This window comes from Geotrypetes seraphini, chromosome 8 (assembly GCF_902459505.1).
Source record: "Geotrypetes seraphini chromosome 8, aGeoSer1.1, whole genome shotgun sequence".
NCBI classification, from domain to species: domain Eukaryota; kingdom Metazoa; phylum Chordata; class Amphibia; order Gymnophiona; family Dermophiidae; genus Geotrypetes; species Geotrypetes seraphini.
The window spans coordinates 62,023,419-62,042,041 of record NC_047091.1 but is presented as its reverse complement, the minus strand read 5'-3'; the positions used below and the strand labels follow the sequence as shown (position 1 = coordinate 62,042,041).

The 18,623-nt window shown below is 49.3% G+C and overlaps 1 protein-coding gene across 1 annotated transcript in view; it reads left to right on the top strand.

The window, feature by feature from the left end:
• The window catches only part of RASGRP4 (RAS guanyl releasing protein 4), a 119,273-nt gene that overhangs the window by 80,583 nt on the left and 20,067 nt on the right, over positions 1-18,623 (top strand). The window contains exons 9-11 of the mRNA XM_033956455.1: positions 1,984-2,259; positions 2,377-2,457; positions 5,035-5,130. Coding sequence (XP_033812346.1) covers positions 1,984-2,259; positions 2,377-2,457; positions 5,035-5,130 — 453 coding nt within the window. The remainder of the gene's footprint in view (positions 1-1,983; positions 2,260-2,376; positions 2,458-5,034; positions 5,131-18,623) is intronic.

Here is an 18,623-nt window from a genome sequence, read left to right as displayed (position 1 = left end):
ATTCCAGGGTTTATCAAAGAGGTCAAAGCAGATGACTCTATGCACTGTCACCTCACTAACAACCATACAAAAACAGACAAATACCCCCTCCCTTTTTACTAAACCACGATAGCAGTTTTTAGTGCAGGGAGCTGCGCTGAATGTCCAGCGCTGCTCTCGACGCTCATAGGCTCCCTGCGCTAAAAACCTCTATTGTGGTTTAGTAAAAGGGGACCACAGTGTAAAACATAGACAGCAGATATAAATTCAGATACATTTTGATCACTAAATTTAAAATAAAATCATTTTTCCTACCTTGTCTGGTGATTTCATGAGTCTTTGGTTGCACTTTCTTCTTCTGACTGTGCATCCAATCTTTCTTCCCTTCTTTTAGCCTGTATGCTTCCTCTCCTCCTAACCTCATTCCCCCCCCAACATTTTCTTCCTCTCTCCCTGCCCTCTCTTTCTTTCTCTCTTCATGCCCCCTTTCTTTTTTTCTGTTTCTCTTCTTTCCTTGTCTCTCTGCCTGCCTTCTTTCTCCCTCCCTGCCCTCCCCCAAGCCACTGCCACTGCCATCGGATAACAGGCCGCCGGCCAAGCTCTCCCTGCTTCGGGCCCACCAGTATTCCTCTCCCCAACGTCAATTCTGCCGTCGGAGAGGAAGTTCCGCTGGCCAGAACTTCCATTCTGACGGCAGAATTGACGTCGGGGAGAGGAAGGCTGATCGGCCCAAGATCGACCTATTGTGAGAAATGCTGCCGGGTCCTGCCTTTGAGGAAACAGAAAATAGGCAGGACCTGGCAGCAAGAAGAGCAAATCGCAAGCTTCACTGACCTGTCTCCCGCTTTAGCCCGCGAATGGGGCTCTAACATGTGGGTGCCGGCTTACCTTCTCTCCCCCCCCCCCCCCCGACATAACTTCCGGTTTCAGAGGGAAGAGAAGGGAAACCGGTACAAGCATATGTTAGCCCCCGGAGCATAAGTTCTTCAAGCCGGTTTTTCTTAAAATGTTGAGCAGCGGCGGCAGCAGAAGAATTCAGGAGCGGGCTAGTCAGGAGGGGAAAAAAAGAGAAGGGAAGGGAACCCGCTCTGCGATCGACTGGGGTCGCCTGAGCGAGCGACCTGTCGATCGCGATCGACGTATTGGGCACCCCTGAACTAGACTAAAGTAAGTTGAGAAGGGATATAAAAGGAAAAATCCATGAGTAACCGAGAATGATGGGTCATTCCCAGTTCCAACTGAGCTGGAAGTATAAATGGGCAGAAAGAAAGGGAAAGGTCACAAAAAAAAAAAAAAAAGAGAAAGAGAGAGAGAAAGAAATGAATCAGTGGTGTATTGAGGATAGGGGGCATCCGGGATGTTAGTGTCTCCCCATGCCCTCCTCTCTACCCCCTGCTCCTTCCTCACCAACCCCCCTCCCCCGGCACCTTCTGTGTCCCCACGCCACACTTGTGCCATTCCTTCCCACCCCGTACCTCTTTAAATCTTTTCCAGCGCGAGCAATTTCTCCAGCCTGCTGCTCATGCTGGCTTTCCCTCTGATGTCACTTCCTGGTCCCGCGACCCGGAAGTGATTTCAGAGGGAGCCAGGCCAGTGTGAGCAGTAAGCTAAAGTAGTTGCTCATGCTGGTGAAGATTTTAAAGAGTTCTTGGGGGGGAAGGCGGAGAAGGGAGAACGTGAGCATGGCATGGGAAAGCAGAGAGGTGCCAGCACCCCAACCAAGATGGCGCCCAGGGCGTTCTGCCTCCCCCTCTTTACTACACCACTGGCTTGAATGCAGCCTTCAGCAATCATACAAATGGCTGGACCACCATCTTTTAGCCACTATAAAGATGACACATCCAATAACACAGACATGCCTTCATTAGCCATGGAGACAACAGGTGCACACATTTGTTAGTAACCATGGTAACAGCAACACATCCTTCAGTTGCCACAGAATAAGACACCAGTAGAGAAACATTAACCCTGAAATGTGCTACTTCTTTTTGTGTTTTGCTGCAGACACTAGATGAAATGACAGAGCTTGTGGCCTCCTGCAGTAACTACAGCACATACAGGCGAATTTATAGTGAATGTGAGGGTTTCAAGATTCCGATCCTCGGGGTCCACCTCAAGGATCTAATCTCCTTGAATGAAGCTCTCCCCGATTACCTGGAAGATAATAAGATCAACCTGAGCAAACTGCAGAACTTGTATCAGCACATCCTGGAACTGAAGCAGCTCCAGCAGGCATCTCACACCTTTGAGGCCAACAAAGATGTGCTTCAGCTCCTCACTGTAAGTGTGCCAGGGTTAGTACCCTTGATACAGATTCCTAGTACAAAATGTGACCCTGATACTCAACCATGAGCATGTTGGTTGCCCCCCTCTTCATGGTCTACCTTTTCTTCTCAGCTCTCTCTGGACCTCTTCTACACGGATGACGAAATCTATGAGCTTTCCTATGCTAGAGAGCCTAAAATCTCCAAGACACTGGTAAGGAACATGAAGACAAGGTTGTAGGGACTCCACTCATGTGTAAGTGGGGTCCTGATACCTTCAATATTTTCAGCAGATACTGAGCATTGTACGTCCTTTTATGATGTAATTAATGAAAACCAAAATGAACAACAACAGCAAAAAGCAGGGCCAGTCGGTGTCAGGTCAAAAGCGCGCCGGGACAAAGGCGCGCCCAGACAATTGAGCGCAGCGCGGGGGGGCGCACCGCACAAAATTACTGTTTTTAGGGCTCCGACAGTGGGGCGTGGGGGGGGAACCCCCCCACTTTACTTAATAGAGATCGCGCCACGTGGGGGGTTTGGGGGGTTGTAAACCCTCACATTTTACTGAAAACTTCACTTTTTCCCTGTTTTTAGGGAAAAAGTTAAGTTTACAGTAAAATGTGGATGGTTACAACCCCCCAAACCCCCCATAACGCCGGCGCGATCTCTATTAAGTAAACTGGGGGGGCTCCCCAACAAAACCCCCCGCCGGATCCCCTAATTTTCTTCAGCGCGCGCCTTTGTCTTTCGCAGGGTTGTCTATGAACCGGGCCAGTCTCATGGTCATAAAAGAACAGCTCGTCTTTTCACTTTTGATTTGGGGGCCCTTTTACTAAGCTGTGTTAGATGTACCTAATATGGCAAAAAAATGGACTACCACAGGACATGCTATGGCGGCCTGCAATAGTTTTTGAATTTGCATATGCTGACAGTGCATCAACCTCCCCCCCCCCCACCCACCCTTTTATGAAGCCACATTAGCATTTTTTATCGCTCCGATGCTCATAAAATTCCTATGAGCGTTGGAACTTTTACCACCACAGCCGGTGATTAAAAATACCGCTAACACGGCTTCATAAAAGGGGGGTAAATAATTTTTTATATTTTTTGAGGGGCATGGCAAGGGTGGACAATCATTATTCCTGGGCTAACCAGTTAGCACATCTATATTACTGTAAGCAAAATGGTTAGTGCATGGATAACACAGAAGCCCTTACCCCCTATAAGTTAGGTGGCAATAAGTGCTCCTGTAATAATTTAAAAAATGACAGCATTAGCGCATGGCCATTAATGGAAAGAATAGAAAAATGGGGTTTTTATGACGATGGTAAAAATGTCCTTAGTGTATGTGAAAGGATGTGCTAAGACCTGTTTTTCTGGTTCATAGACAACGGCGCGAAAGACAAAGGCGCGCCCGGATAATTGAGCGCAGCGCGGAGGTGCGCGCCGCTCAAAATTACTGTTTTTAGGGGCTCCGACGGGGGGTTTTGTTAGGGAACCCCCCACTTTACTTAATAGACATCGTGCCGGCGTTATGGGGGGTTTGGGGGGTTGTAACCCTCCACATTTTACTGTAAACTTAACATTTTCCCTAAAAACAGGGAAAAAGTGAAGTTTTCAGTAAAATGTGGGGGATTACAACCCCCCAAACCCCCCACAATGCCCCCACAATGCGGCACGATGTCTATTAAGTAAAGTGGGGGGGTTCCTCCCCCACACACCCCCGTCGGAGCCCTAAAAACAGTAATTTTGAGCAGCGCGCGCCTCCGCGCTGTGCTCAATTGTCTGGGCGTGCCTTTGTCCCGGCGCGCTTTTCACCTGACACCGTTTTTCCACAGCTTAGTAGAAGGATCCTTTAGTTATCACATAAAGGCCAATGTGAAAAATGTCAACCAATTGACCTTAATTCAAAGAGTCTGACAGTTTCTTATTGACCAAAGCCCACAAATAATTCTTTTAATCATTTACTTAAATCACATGAAAAAAAAATAAATTAGAAATTTTAGGAGGCATATAAGGAAGTGTCTTTCATTCCATTTTATTAAAGGGATGCAATAAATTTGTACTTAACATGCGGATAATCCATCATGTAGCAAATTCCCAATGCTTAACAAAACCACAAAAGATGTTTCAGGAGAGGTGCCGGTCACCACAAGATGCATGTCCTGTAGTTAGTCAGCCAGTGCCTCTCCTCCTCACTGACAATTTGTGGCACACCCTGAATCTTGCCACGGTACACAGTTTGCCATACACTGCAATAAAAGCATGATAATATTGGGCCCGATATTCAGGGCTATTTAAATGGCCAGAAACAGCTCCTGGCCATCTAAATAGCACATAGCCATCTATCCACCAACATTCAGCTGGGGATGGCCAGCTATCTCATACCAAATATCCCAGTATCTGGATTGGCCAGAGACCAACTATGTCACACAACATAGCCAGTCACTGCCAATATTCAGCAACTTGCCAGCTAAGTTTGGCAGCCAAAGATAACTGCCTAAAAGGGTGGTATATCATTGGCTGTTGAGACTTAACCAGCTAACCACTAAATATTAGCATAGCCGGCTATGTCTCAGTCAACCAAAAATAGTCCGGAAATTCAATGCTGACCATTGGATACGGCGCTGGCATTGAAGTTCCTGTATTGCTGTGGACCATGGGGGATCATCGGTGATCTCCTGCGGTCTGAATATGAGCCTGACTGAATATAAGCACTGCAATCCTACATGCTTTAAGTGAAATTTGTTGCTATTGCCAGTGCTAAGATCAATGTCCTGCTTCTTCCTAGCTTTCTACATCATACAAGCCTTCTCCTGGCATTATGGAATGGTCCTCAAAGTCCGATCTGGTCACTGTCAGACAGCAGGCACAGGAAATAGTGGTTGTAAGTTTAAATACTAATAAGAAATGGAGTTATAGCACATGGGAATCCATGACACATTCCTGGGACAGACTGTCAAGACAAGTGGATGCCTGTGAGCAGGAGCAGCCTTAAGCAGAAGTAAGATAGGCAGATGCAAAGGGTCCCACGCTTAACCAAGGCAGAACCTATGCTTCCCTCTTCTCTGTTCCTGGGTCCAGCATCTCTCAACCTCTCCCACCCATGGTTCAGCTTCTGTCCCTCTTTCTGAAATCCCCCATAGTCCTCTCTTCCTTACGCCCCCCACACCGTACCTTAAATGGTGTCTCTCCCGAGTCTACAGTTTTCCGTTGGCAGCAGCAATTCACCCAGGCTGCTGGGGGCTAGACCTGGAACCTTTCTTCTGTTACATATACAAAGGAGTCTGTAAATTAGGTGATCAATCTATGTTCGTGAACCATTTGCAGAAGGGTGTCAATCACATCTTTCAGCTCCTCCTCCTTCATCAGTGGAGTATAGCTCCTTCTTCAGTTTTTCCTTTTGCAAATGAATCAAGAGGAGATATTCTGATCTGTTCGGTTTTTATTATTTTTTTGGTCTTTTTACTCCAATTTTGGGAGACTTTGGTGCCGGAGGACTCCATATTTGGGACTACTCTGCCTGGGAGAGAATGCATTCTCTGTGAGGGTGGACTGCAGCTTGCAGGGCAACACCCAGGTGTACCTGATGAATCACAAAATATCAACCCAAGCAGTGTATATATATTCAAAATCACAACTCAATATCTAAATACCACTCATCTGGGAAAGGTACAAATATATCTCAAAAGATATTTAATTACATTTGTATTGCACAGGAAAAGGCCTCAGAAATAATTTCATAGACTAAATTGTTCAACGTAGTTTTAAATGCTCCTTGCTCCAGTCATTGGCCAAAAACCTGTTTTGTAAAGCACTGTCAATTTAATTCTCATAAATTATTAATATAGTTCAATTTTTAGTTTTTTTAGTTTCTAGTTTTTTTTCAAATATTCTATTATTTTTTAAATGAATTATTTCTGTTTTCAGTCGAGTGGATGGGTGCAATTTAAATGAACAAATTTTTAAAATAAGAATAATTCATTAAAAAAATAATAGAATATTTGAAAAAACAAGAAACTAAAAATTGAACTATATTAATGATTTATGAGAATTAAATTGACAGTGCTTTACAAAACAGGTTTTTGGCCAATGACTGGAGCAAGGAGCATTTAAAACTACGCTGAACAATTTAGTCTATGAAATCATTTCTGAGGCCTTTTCCTGTGCAATACAAATGTAATTAAATATCTTTTGAGATATATTTGTACCTTTCCCAGATGAGTGGTATTTAGATATTGAGTTGTACCTGATGAATCAGCCTGTTTTGTGTTACTTCAAGGCTTGCGGTCCATTTCCCTGGGAGCCTGCTCACCTGATTTATTAGAGGCTTGAGCGCAGGCTGTGAGGCCCCTGTGCAAATCCCTTTGAGTTTCAGGGAGCCGGATGCATTTTATTCTCCTTCCCCCATTGCGCCATGAGGATTTGTGGAGGTTGAGTCTCCAGTCATTTCTAGTCCAACTGCCAGTCCAAAGATTTCCAGGTCTGGACTATTTCACAAGAATTCAAGGCAGAAAGTTCTCTCCACTTCAGTCAGGCTGAATCAAAGGTGATGCAGCAGATGCAGCAGCAGCAGCATTGTGAATATAGCCCATTATTCCCTATGGGGAAAATTTTTGCAGGGAGAGGGGTCTAAAAAGATTGAATTTAAGGGTTTTTGGGGCCAGAGATAGGGTCCCCCCCACCTCCAAAACTAGTTTCCCTGAATTTTTTAAACTTTCAGGAGGCCCCCCAAGATCCGTTTTTGGCGTGACTTTTATGGCAGTGGCCATCTTGTTTTTTTAAATGGTCTTTTTTTCTCTAAAGCCTCCATCTATCTCAAAACCTCTCAATTTGGCTCAAAATCAACTGGGATGGACTCCTCAGGCTGTTCTGCTCCTATATCATGCCAGTTTTGCACTGGATGGTCGACTGAGGAGCGTCCATGTACCGCATTCTACAGTGCATGCAAGGGAGGGGCAGGAGCTTTGGGCTTAGCCTCCTCTGAGTCCTATAGGGCTGGGGAATCAAAGGGGGCTGTATGGTAGGAAGAAAATCGCTTCTGGAGTCCTCAAATAGTGAAGGCAGAAAACGCAAATGTGGAGCCCAAGAGAAACCAGTCTGAGGTCCTGCAGGAATCCTTGGGGCCTCATGTTCAAGGATTTACTCCAGAATTTGTGAATATAGAAACATAGAAACATAGAAATAGACGGCAGATAAGGGCCCACGGCCCATCCAGTCTGCCCACCTTAATGTCCCTCCCCTACCTTTGCCCTGTGAATAGATTCCATGTGCCGATCCCATTTTGCCTTAAAATCAGGCACGCTGCTGGCCTCAATCACCTGTAGTGGAAGACTATTCCAGCGATCAACCACTCTTTCAGTGAAAAATAATTTCCTGGTGTCACCTCGTAGTTTCCCGCCCCTGATTTTCAACGGATGCCCTCTTGTTGTCGTGGGACCCTTGAAAAAGAAGATATCTTCCTCCGCCTCGATGCGGCCCGTAAGATACTTGAACGTCTCGATCATGTCTCCCCTCTCTCTGCGCTCCTCGAGCGAGTATAGCTGTAATTTGTCAAGCCGTTTTTCGTATGGTAAATCCTTGAGTCCCGAGACCATCCATATTGTGTGGAAAGCTTATTTGACATGCCTGGGATGCACTGGGCTGCCTGTGGGTATCAGACTGGGGAGAGATGCCTCCTGAGGAGGTCTCTCTGCTACAGAGAAAGCCGGCTCCCAGCCTGTGTGACCAAGCAGAACAGGACTGGGAGGATTGGAGATCAGACTCCATGCCATTATTTTCTCAGGGCTCAGTTTCCTTTCTGAAGGATTCCACTTCCCTTGTCAGGGACAGGAAGTCAAGAGGCTATCGCTGCTGTTGACCAGGGAGATGATCCGTCAGTGCAGCGACTGTTCAAGTCGGCTACCATCACATGTATCATTAGGGATGCACTTAGATAGTTGAAGCTGGAACCTCAGCAGCCTTCCATCTCACAGTGCATGGTCATGAGCAGCATAAATGCTCAGACCACCTTTTTTCCCTTGCATCTGGACATCACCTTGCTGGTCACGGAGCAATAGGAGACTCCTCATGGGTGACCCTACCAACCGACACCAACCTGTTCGGCTGGGGAGCTCATTGCGGCAGTCATCCGGTAGAGAGCAATTGTTTCTTCTACAGATAAAGTGGTCTATAAATTGCCTGTAACTCTGAGCAATTCGTCTAGTGCTGAGGGCATTGACACAGTACCTGGAAGGAAAGGCAGTGTTTCTCTGACAATGCCACCGCAGTAGCTTACATAAATAGACAAGGGGACACCAGAAGTGCTCCTTTATGTCTGAAGGCTCAGATGTTGTTCTAGTGGGTGGAAGCCCATCATAAGGCATTCTCAGCAGCCCATATAGTGGGAGTGGACAACATGCAGACCGACTTTCTCAGCTGACAGGCTGTAGACCTATGGGAGTGGTCCCTCTCCCTAAGAGTATTCAGCCTCATTGTGCAATGCTGGGGAAGGCCAGAGATGGACCTCATGGCATCAGCCAAGATCTCAAAGATGAAATGCTTCTATAGCCGAAGAGGCGAACTGGGAAGCACAGGGTTGGATGCATTGGTTCAACCCTGGCCAGGAGACTTCTATGTGTATTTTTCCCATGGCCCACAGTGAGCCAGATCATCCGCAGAATCGCATCTCACCCAGGACTTGTGATCTTGGTAGCTCCAGACTGGCCTCGCTAATCTTGGTATGTGGATCTGGTGTGTCTCCCAACAAGGCAGATGCCTCAAGCTATTGGTTCATGTGGGGCTTCGCAGTCAGAATCTAGTTCTCATGGAGAACCCAGATCCCTTTAGTCTTATGGAATGACTATTGAGTACATGGCCTTGACCCACAAGAGTAATGTAGGAGTAGTCTTTACTACTCTTCTTCAAGCTAAGAAGCTATCAACATTTGCGGCCTATGCTAAGGCCTGGAAGACTTTCCAACTCTAGTGCACCAAAGACCAGGTTGAGCTTCTCATGGCACCAATTCCTGTGATCCTGCCATTTTTTCATGCTGGATTAGAAAAGGGGCCTAGCAATGGTGTCTCTCAAGGTCCAGGTGGTGGGCCTCTCATGCTTCCAAGCTCAAGGGGGAAAATAATCCCTGGCAACTCACCCTGTGACCCAGTTCTTGAAGAGGGCCTCCATATGCATTTTCCATCCTGGAATCTTGACATCATTCAGAAGGGTATGTCCAAATCTTCATATGAGCTTCTCCAAGAGGCATCTCTTCTGGTCCTCATGGTGAAGACAGTATTCCTGGTAGCAATAGTCTCTGTGAGACAGATCTCGGAACTACAGGCTCTTTCCTGCAGATAGCCTCTCCTAAGGATTTCAGAAGCTGAAATTTATCTGTGTACGGTACCTTCTTTCCTACTGAAAGTTATGTCTGCCTTTCATGTCAACCAAGAGATTCATTTACTTGCTTTTTATCCTACAGGTTCAACTAAGCAAGTTGTGATATTGCAGAGGCTGAATGCTACTTGCCTTTTTGACCATCTTTTTGCAGACAAGGCGGACCAGCTTCCAAGACTTCTATCACTAGATAGATTCACATGGCAGTTTTGTTGGCGTATACTGGCTGTGGCAAACAGCTGCCTATTTCCGTCAAACCTCATTCGACCAGAAGTGTGGCTTCTTCATGGGCAGAATCCCGGGCATTTTTGCCTAAAGAGATCTGTAGAGCACTCTCCATATTTTTACAAGTTTCTATAGAGTGGATATGGTGGCTCGAGAGGATGCTGTTTTTGGGTCCTCAGTCTTGAGGGCAGGCTTATCTGTCCTTCCCTAGATGTCTGGCTTTGGAATGTCATTTAACATATGGACTCCAGTGTACTGTATATGTAATAGAATGAAAGATTAGGTCTTACCTGGATAATCTTGTTTCTGTTAATATACATAAGATGGTAGAGGCGCTGATAAAGGACCGCATCATTGATCACCTTGATGGACATGATCTAATGAGGACCAGCCAGCACGGCTTCAGCAAGGGAAGATCTTGCTTGACAAACTTGCTGCACTTCTTTGAGGGAGTAAACAGGCAGATAGACAAGGGCGAGCTGGTCAACAATGTATATCTGGATTTTTAGAAGGCGTTCAACAAGGTCCCGCATGAAGGACTAATTAAAAAAATTGTGAGCCATGGAATCGAGGGTGAAATACTCATGTAGATTAAAAACTGGTTAGGATAGGATAGGAAATAGAGTGGAGGTAAATGGATAATACTTGGACTGGAAAAGAATCATGAGTGGATGCCGTAGGGTTCAGTGCTTGGACCTGTGCTCTTCAACATGTTTATATAAGACCTGGAAATTAGTACGACGAGCGAAGTGATTAAATTTACAGACGATGCCAAGTTATTCAGAGTGGTGAAGATGCAGAAGGATTGCAAAGACTTGCAATGTGACATAAACACACTTGAGAAATGGGCCACAACATGGCAAATGAGGTTTAACGTGGATAAGTGTAAGGTGATGCATGTCAGTAACAAAAATCTTATACATGAATACAGGATGTCTGGTGCGGTACTCCTAGAGACCCCCCCCCCAGGAAAGAGACCTGGGAGTACTGGCTGAAAAGTCGATGAAGCATCCATGCAATGTGCGGCGGGTGCGAAAAGGGCGAATAGAATGTTAGGAATGATTAAGAAGGGAATCACAAGCAGATCAGAGAAGGTTATCATGCCACTGTTCCGGGCCATGGTACGCCCCCACCTGGAATACTGCATCCAGCATTGGTCACCGTAATGAAGAATGACACGGTACTATTCGAAAGGGTCCAGAGAAGAGCAACTAAAATGGTTAAGGGGCTGGAGGAATTACCATACAGTGAGAGATTAGAGAAACTGGGCCTCTTCTCCCTTGAAAAGAGGAGGCTGAGAGGGGACATGATAGAAACATTCAAGATAATGAAGGGAATAGACTTAGTAGATAGAGACAGGTTGTTCACCCTCTCCAAGGTAGAGAGAACGAGACGGCACTCTCTAAGTTAAAATAGATTCCGTACAAAGATAAGGAAGTTCTTCTTCACCCAGAGAGTGGTGGAAAATTGGAACGCTCTTCCGGAGGCTGTTATAAGGAAAAACACCCTCCAGGGATTTAAGATAAAGTTAGACAAGTTCCTGCAGGTAAAGCTAGTCTCAGTTAGGGCATTGGTCTTTGACCTAAGGGCCGCCACGTGAGCGGACTGCTGGGCATGATGGACCACTGGTCTGACCTAGCAGTGGCAATTCTTATGTTCTTAAAAGTCCGTATAACTTGCCCTGTGCATTCTGCAATTCACCTGATTTCTGCCTCAGCAACTCTATGGTCTGGAAATAGAACTCTTCTCCTGTCAGTTGGATAAACATGTATGATTAACTTAACTAATAAAGTACTGAGTTGTTGAGCTATGGACTTCCTTATGTGATAGTGATAGTTGCACACAGCAGGTTGGTTCATTGATACCCTTATGTTGTAAATTAATGTTAATAATTGCTCTTTATCAAGTTACAGAGCAGAACAGAAATGTATATTATTTCCAGGGAAGTTCCCCTTGCCCCTCCTTCTCTTTTCTCCTGTTACAGTGGAGCTTGATTGCTTTGGTACAACTGAAGACAGAGCTATACTCCACTGGTGAAAGAGGAGGAGTTGAAAGATATAATTGACATGGTTCAAGAGCATGTATTGATCACCTAATGTACGGACTCCTGTATATATTAACAGAAACAAGATTATTCAGATAAGACCCTAATCTTTCATTCTGTGGTAGTCTTGCCTCTGTGGAAACAGGAAGTTATGTCAGAGGGGTAGGATGCTGGAACCAGTCTCTGGAAGCACACGCGAATCATTGTTGATGCTGGCAAGCTGTGGAATCAGAGACAGACACCCTCTAAGGTACAACATGGGTGGTAGGAGAGGGGCAGGAAGAGAACAGCAAAAGCCGGGTCATGGTGGTGGTAGTGGTTCTGCATAGGGCCCTGCAATTGCTAAGGCCGGCCTTGCCTGTGAGACATGTGGGCTAGCAGGAGTTTTCCCAACTTGTAAAGGAAGGAGGAAAAAAGGAGGATGAGCTGAGATAGAGAAACGCTGTACTGTATTGAAGTACTATTGTATGATAGAGGATCTGATTTATTAATTGTATATACTCCCCGTTACCACAGTATGCAGCAGGTGAGCAGGATCTCATGAATGGATTCTGGTGACATCTTTTTTAAAATTTTTATTTAGTTTTTAAAACCTAATTCAATCAAAGAAAGGACATTAGAAACTTGACTAAATATAGTTTAAAAAATGTACAACACATTCTTTAGCACTCTCCAGACCAGTAGAGGTTAACTTAGACTTAGAGGACTTAGAGGAAGGATATCACTATTCGCCGACGACGCCAAACTTTGCAACATAGTAGGCAAAAGCTCATTACCTGATACTATGTCACACGACCTACTGCTGCTGGAACAATGGTCAAATACTTGGCAGCTAGGCTTCAATGCTAAAAAATGCAAGATAATGCACTTGGGCAAGAGAAACCCGCGTAGAGCTTATGTACTAAATGGCGAGACTTTGGTTACGACCACGGAGGAACGTGATCTGGGAGTGATCATTAGTGAAGACATGAAAGTTGCCAATCAAGTGGAGAAGGCTTCCTCCAAGGCAAGACAGGTATTGGGGTGTATCCGCAGAGGTTTCGTCAGCAGGAGACCTGAAGTTATAATGCCGTTGTACAGAGCCATGGTGAGGCCGCACTTGGAGTACTGTGTTCAGTTTTGGAGACCACACTACCGAAAGGACGTGCAAAGGATCGAGTCGGTTCAGCGAACGGCCACCAGGATGGTCGTGGGGCTCAAGGATCTCCCATATGAAGAAAGACTACAGAAGTTGCGACTGTACTCACTCGAGGAAAGAAGAGAACGGGGAGATATGATCGAAACGTATAAATACATCACAGGACGCATCGAGCCAGAAGATGATATCTCCTGGCCCATGGGTCCCTCGACCACCAGAGGACATCCGCTGAAAATCAGGGGAGGGAAGTTTCACGGCGACTCCAGGAAGTACTTCTTCACCGAAAGAGTGGTGGATCATTGGAACAGACTACCACTCCAGGTGGTAAAGGCCAGCAGCGTGACGGATTTTAAGAATAAATGGGATACTCTTGTGGGATCTTTAAGGAAGTAAATTCAGGGGGGGATACTTGGAATGGGCAGACTTGGTGGGCTGTAGCCCTTTTCTGCCGCTTTTTTCTATGTTTCTATGTTTCTAACTTTACGAATGGGTATATATCTAATCATGACCAGCAGGTGGAGACTGAAAACAAAACTTTGGGACAGTATATCCTAGCCCCTCCTCTCTATTTCCCTCAGTCTTCTTTCAGTCTCCAGCAGGTGTTGAGTGATCTGTACCCATCTCCCTTGGTAGGGCTGTTGGAATTTGTTTAGGGGGTTTCTAGTCCCTGTTTTTGGCCGGACAGAGCTTGGGCGGGCCCTGTTTGGGGGTCCGTCCGACCTCGGGGGTGTCAAACCCGGCGGGTCACGAGCGGGGTCCCTCCCCCCACTTCCTCCACCTCCCCACATTTTTTTAGAGGAGCCTCAGCAGTAAGCCTTGCCCCCTAAATCAAGCAAGGCATATTGCTTTGAGAGCCTGTGGAGTCTGTTCTGTAAAAAAAAAAAAAAAAAAAAAAATCCTGAGGTAGTGCTGGTCTGGAGGGTTGTATCCCTTTAAGAAAACTGTATTTTACTGTATTTTTTCAACTAACCGGCACTTTTTTTTGCAGCTAGGTCGCGTATGGAGCAATGAGCACTTCTAAAGGGAAAAAGTGCTCATTGTGCTCCAGACGCGAGGCACTCGCGGCCGGCCTGTGCAAGCGGTGTTCAGGCCGGTGCGGTGGAGGAGCTCCGTCGGCAGCGGCTGCAGGCGCCCAGAGCTCCCCGCCGATGGTGCCTCGCGAGTCGGCAGGGAACGGTGGGGAAGCCCGGTCTTCTCCGTCCGCCCACGGAGGGATTCCCCAAACCGCCGACGGTCGGGTTTTAGAGGATTCCCTCTCAGCTGATTTTTTGACAGCTGATGCCGGCTTGCCTGCTTTAGCGGCTGAGACTATTCAGGTCTCTCAGCCGCTTCAGGCTATGGAGGGAGCTTTTTTGGCGGGAAAACCGCCATCTTCTCTGTCTGGCCCCTCCATTTTGTCTTCCACCTCAGGTGACCTTCCCCCTGTTTTGACTATGCAGGGGCAAGGTTCTGCTGGGTCCCCTGCTGTGGCAGGGAGTCCCTTGGGACCCTCGGGGGGTTTTTCTCCTGAATTTTTCTTTTCTTTATGCAGAGCCTATTTTCAGGCGGCTGGGGGTCCCGGTTGCGCCCAGGGGGTTTCGGGGGGTGGGTTTTCCTCCGCGCTCCCTGCGGCTTTGCCTCTTTCGTCTGGCGTGACGTCCCCTCCGCCGCCTCCCTTGTCCAAGCGTCCGCGGGTGTCGTGGGACGAGAATTTGTGGTCGGAGGAACGGGTCGGTCTGGAGGAGGACCTGGACCCTTCTGAGGAGTTCCAGGACTCTCTGGAGGGGACGGAAGCTGGCGGCGGGTTGTCGGATTTCCCGTTCTCCAGTGACGAGGCGTCCGTGGTGCGCCTTTTTCAGAAAGATGAGCTGCCTGACCTTATTCAGCAGGTTTCTTCGGTCTTGCGTTTTGAGGACGCGCCGCCGGAGACTCCGCGTGTGGGGGACCCCCTGTTACGGGGGATCCGTTCCGTTTCCCGCTCTTTTCCTATGCATCAGGATATTCGGGATATTATTCTGGAGCAGTGGAAAACGCCGGAGACGCCGTTTCGGCTGGCGCGCAGCATGGCTCGCCTGTATCCCATTCCTGAAGGGGATCGGGCTACGTGAGCTTCGCCAGTCGTGGATGCGGTGGTCTCGGCAATTTCCAAGCGGCATACCGTGCCTGTTGAGGGCGGTTCTGCCTTGCGGGACTCTGAGGAGCGCAAATTGGAGAGCATCCTTAAGCAAAATTTTCAGGTCTCTGCCTTTGGGGTCCAGGCGGCTATTTGTGGGGGACTGGTCGCTCGCACCGTGTTTCGGTGGGCGGAGCGGGTCTTGGATCGAGAGTCTGACGACTGGTCTCTGGTGGATCAGGAGATAGCGAAGATTGAGATGGCGGCCTCATTCCTCTCAGATGCTCTATATGACTTGGTGCGGATCTCGGCTAAGTCTATGGCTTTTGGCGTGGCCGCAAGGCGTGTGTTGTGGCTGCGCGCTTGGGCGGCGGATGCTGCGTCCAAAGCTAAGCTTACTAAATTTCCCTTTCGGGGGTCGTTTTTGTTTGGAGAGAACTTGGATAAGTTGATTCAGACTCTGTCGGACTCGAAAGTTCCCCGTCTGCCGGAGGACCGTGCCCGCCCGGCGTCTCGGGGGGGTGCGGCCCGGAGGCGTTTGCGGGACTTTCGCAAGTATCGCCCTGGGCGTGGGGCTGCTTCTTTCCAGTCTCCGGGATTTTCCCGGGGTCGGTTCTTCCAGCGCATGCAGCCCTTTCGGGGGGCCCGTCGGGGGGCAGGGAATCCCTCTGCCGGTTCCCCCGCTTCCCGTCCTGCACAATGACGCCTTGCCGGCGCCCCCTTTGGTTCCGGTGGGGGCCCGGCTGCGCGAATTTTTCCCCAAATGGGCCGAGATCACGTCCGATCAGTGGGTCCTGGAGGTGGTGCGGGACGGTTATGCCCTGGAGTTCGCCCGCTCTCTGCCGGATTTTTTCCTCGCTTCTCCATGTCAGACTCCGGGGAAGACGCAGGCTTTTCGCCAGACCCTTCAGCGCTTGCTAGATCTCAGGGCAGTTGTTCCGGTGCCCCCTCCGGAGTGGGGCACGGGCAGGTACTCCATTTACTTTGTGGTGCCCAAGAAGGAGGGGACCTTTCGGCCCATCCTCGATTTGAAAGGGGTCAACAGGGCTCTCAAGATTCCCTCTTTCCGTATGGAAACTCTGCGGTCGGTCATTCTGGCGGTTCAGCCGGGGGAGTTTCTCACTTCTCTCGATCTGACGGAGGCCTACTTGCATGTTCCCATTCGGGCCTCTCATCAGCGTTTCCTGCGCTTTGCGATCTTGGGTCGGCACTTTCAGTTCTGTGCGCTTCCCTTTGGGCTGGCCACGGCTCCTCGGACGTTCACCAAGGTGATGGTGGTCGTCGCGGCAGCCTTGCGGTCGGAGGGCATCCTGGTACACCCCTACCTGGACGACTGGTTAATTCGGGCAAAGTCGTTGCAGGAAAGCTCCCGGGTTACTGCTCGGGTGGTGGAGTTTCTCCGGTCGCTGGGCTGGGTGGTCAACCTTTCCAAGAGTCGGTTGGTCCCGGCTCAGCGTCTGGAGTACCTAGGGGTGCTGTTCGACACCTCCTTGGGGAAGGTCTTCCTCCCAGAGGGCCGGGTGAGCAAATTGCAATCTCAGATTCGCCTGCTTTTGGCGTCCCGGTGTCCTCGGGCGCGAGATTTCCTCCAGGTCTTGGGGTCGATGGCGGCGTCCCTGGACGTGGTGAGGTGGGCGCGGGCCCACATGCGTCCTCTCCAGTATGCTCTGCTTCGGAGGTGGTCTCCCCAGAGGTGCGGGATGGATGTTCCGGTCCCCCTGCGAGGCTTGGCGCGCTGCAGTCTGCGTTGGTGGCTCCAAACCCCTCACCTAGTTCAGGGGGTGGGTCTGGATCTCCCGCAGTGGACGGTGCTCCTGACGGATGCGAGTCTCCTGGGTTGGGGGGCTCAGTGTTTGGGTCACTCAGCTCAGGGCACCTGGTCCGCGGAGGAGGCCGCCTGGTCGATCAACGTGTTGGAGACCAGAGCGGTCCGTCTGGCGCTGTTGGCTTTCCACTCCCTGTTGCTGGGCAAGTCGGTCAGAGTGCTGTCGGACAATGCCACGGCGGTGGCTTATGTCAATCGTCAGGGGGGCACCAAGAGCACTCAGGTGGCGCAGGAGGCGGCTCTGCTCATGGTTTGGGCGGAATCCCATCTGCTGGACCTCTCGGCCTCTCATATAGCCGGAGTAGAAAATGTTCAGGCAGACTTCCTCATTCGTCACTTCCTAGATCCAGGAGAGTGGTGTCTCGGCGCCGAGGCGTTTCAGTTGATAGTGCAGGCTTGGGGGCAGCCCCTGATGGACCTGATGGCCACGGGTGGCAACACCAAAGTGCCCCGCTTCTTCAGTCGTCGCAGGGACGGTCTGGCCGAGGGTCTGGATGCTCTGGTCCAGCAGTGGCCAACGGAGGGGCTGTTGTATGTGTTCCCTCCTTGGCCGCTGGTGGGCAGAGTGCTTCTTCGCATTGTTCACCATCCGGGTTTGGTGGTGCTGGTGGCGCCGGATTGGCCTCGCCGTCCGTGGTATGCGGATCTGGTGAGGCACCTGGTAGCGGATCCTCTTCCTCTGCCTCTCTCGGACGACCTTCTGATGCAGGGTCCCATTCCCATGTTCGACCCGTCTCCCTTCTGTCTTACGGCGTGGCTCTTGAAAGGGGTCGCCTTAGCAAGAAGGGATATTCAGACAAGGTGATCTCTACACTGTTGGGGTCCCGGAGGCTTTCTACCTCTCGGGCTTATGTGCGGGTTTGGCGTCTCTTTGAGGAATGGTGTCGGGCGCGGGGAGTGACCTCTTTTCGCGCTTCTCTGCCTAACATTCTGGAGTTCTTGCAGGATGGCCTGGATAGAGGCCTGGCTTGGTCTTCTCTCCGGGTTCATATTGCGGCCCTGTCGGCCTTTCGAGGGTTGGTGTCAGGTCAGCGTTTATCGGCTCTTCCTGATGTGATTCGGTTTTTGCGGGCGGCCAAGTTGCTTAGGCCTCCCCTACGGCCCTCGGTTCCCTCTTGGGATCTTAATCTGGTTCTCTCTGTTTTGGTGCGTCCGCCTTTCGAGCCCTTGGACGACTGTTCTTTGAAGGACCTTACTTTGAAGGCGGTCTTTTTGGTGGCCATTACTTCTGCTAGGCGTGTTTCTGAGCTGCAGGCTTTCTCTTGTAGGGCTCCCTTCTTGGAGTTTTCTAGGGAGCGGGTCGTCTTGCGGCCTGTTCCTTCCTTTCTGCCGAAGGTTGTTTCTCCTTTTCATGTCAATCAATCGGTGGTTCTCCCGGTCTTGGGTGGTCGGGAGGGCTCTTCTGAGCAACGGCAGCTGCGCAAGTTGGATGTCGGTCGGGTCCTTCGCTCTTATGTGCAGCGGACCCAGGAATTCCGGAAGTCCGATCATCTCTTTGTCCTCCTGGCGGGTCCTCGTCGGGGAGCGGGCGCTTCTAAGGCTACTATTGCGCGCTGGATCAAGGAGACGATTGCTTCCGCTTATCTTCTGAAACAGCAGCCTGTTCCGGAGTTTCTCAAGGCTCATTCCACTCGGGGTCAGGCGGCTTCTTGGGCTGAGTCGTCGCTCGTGCCTCCAGTGGATAT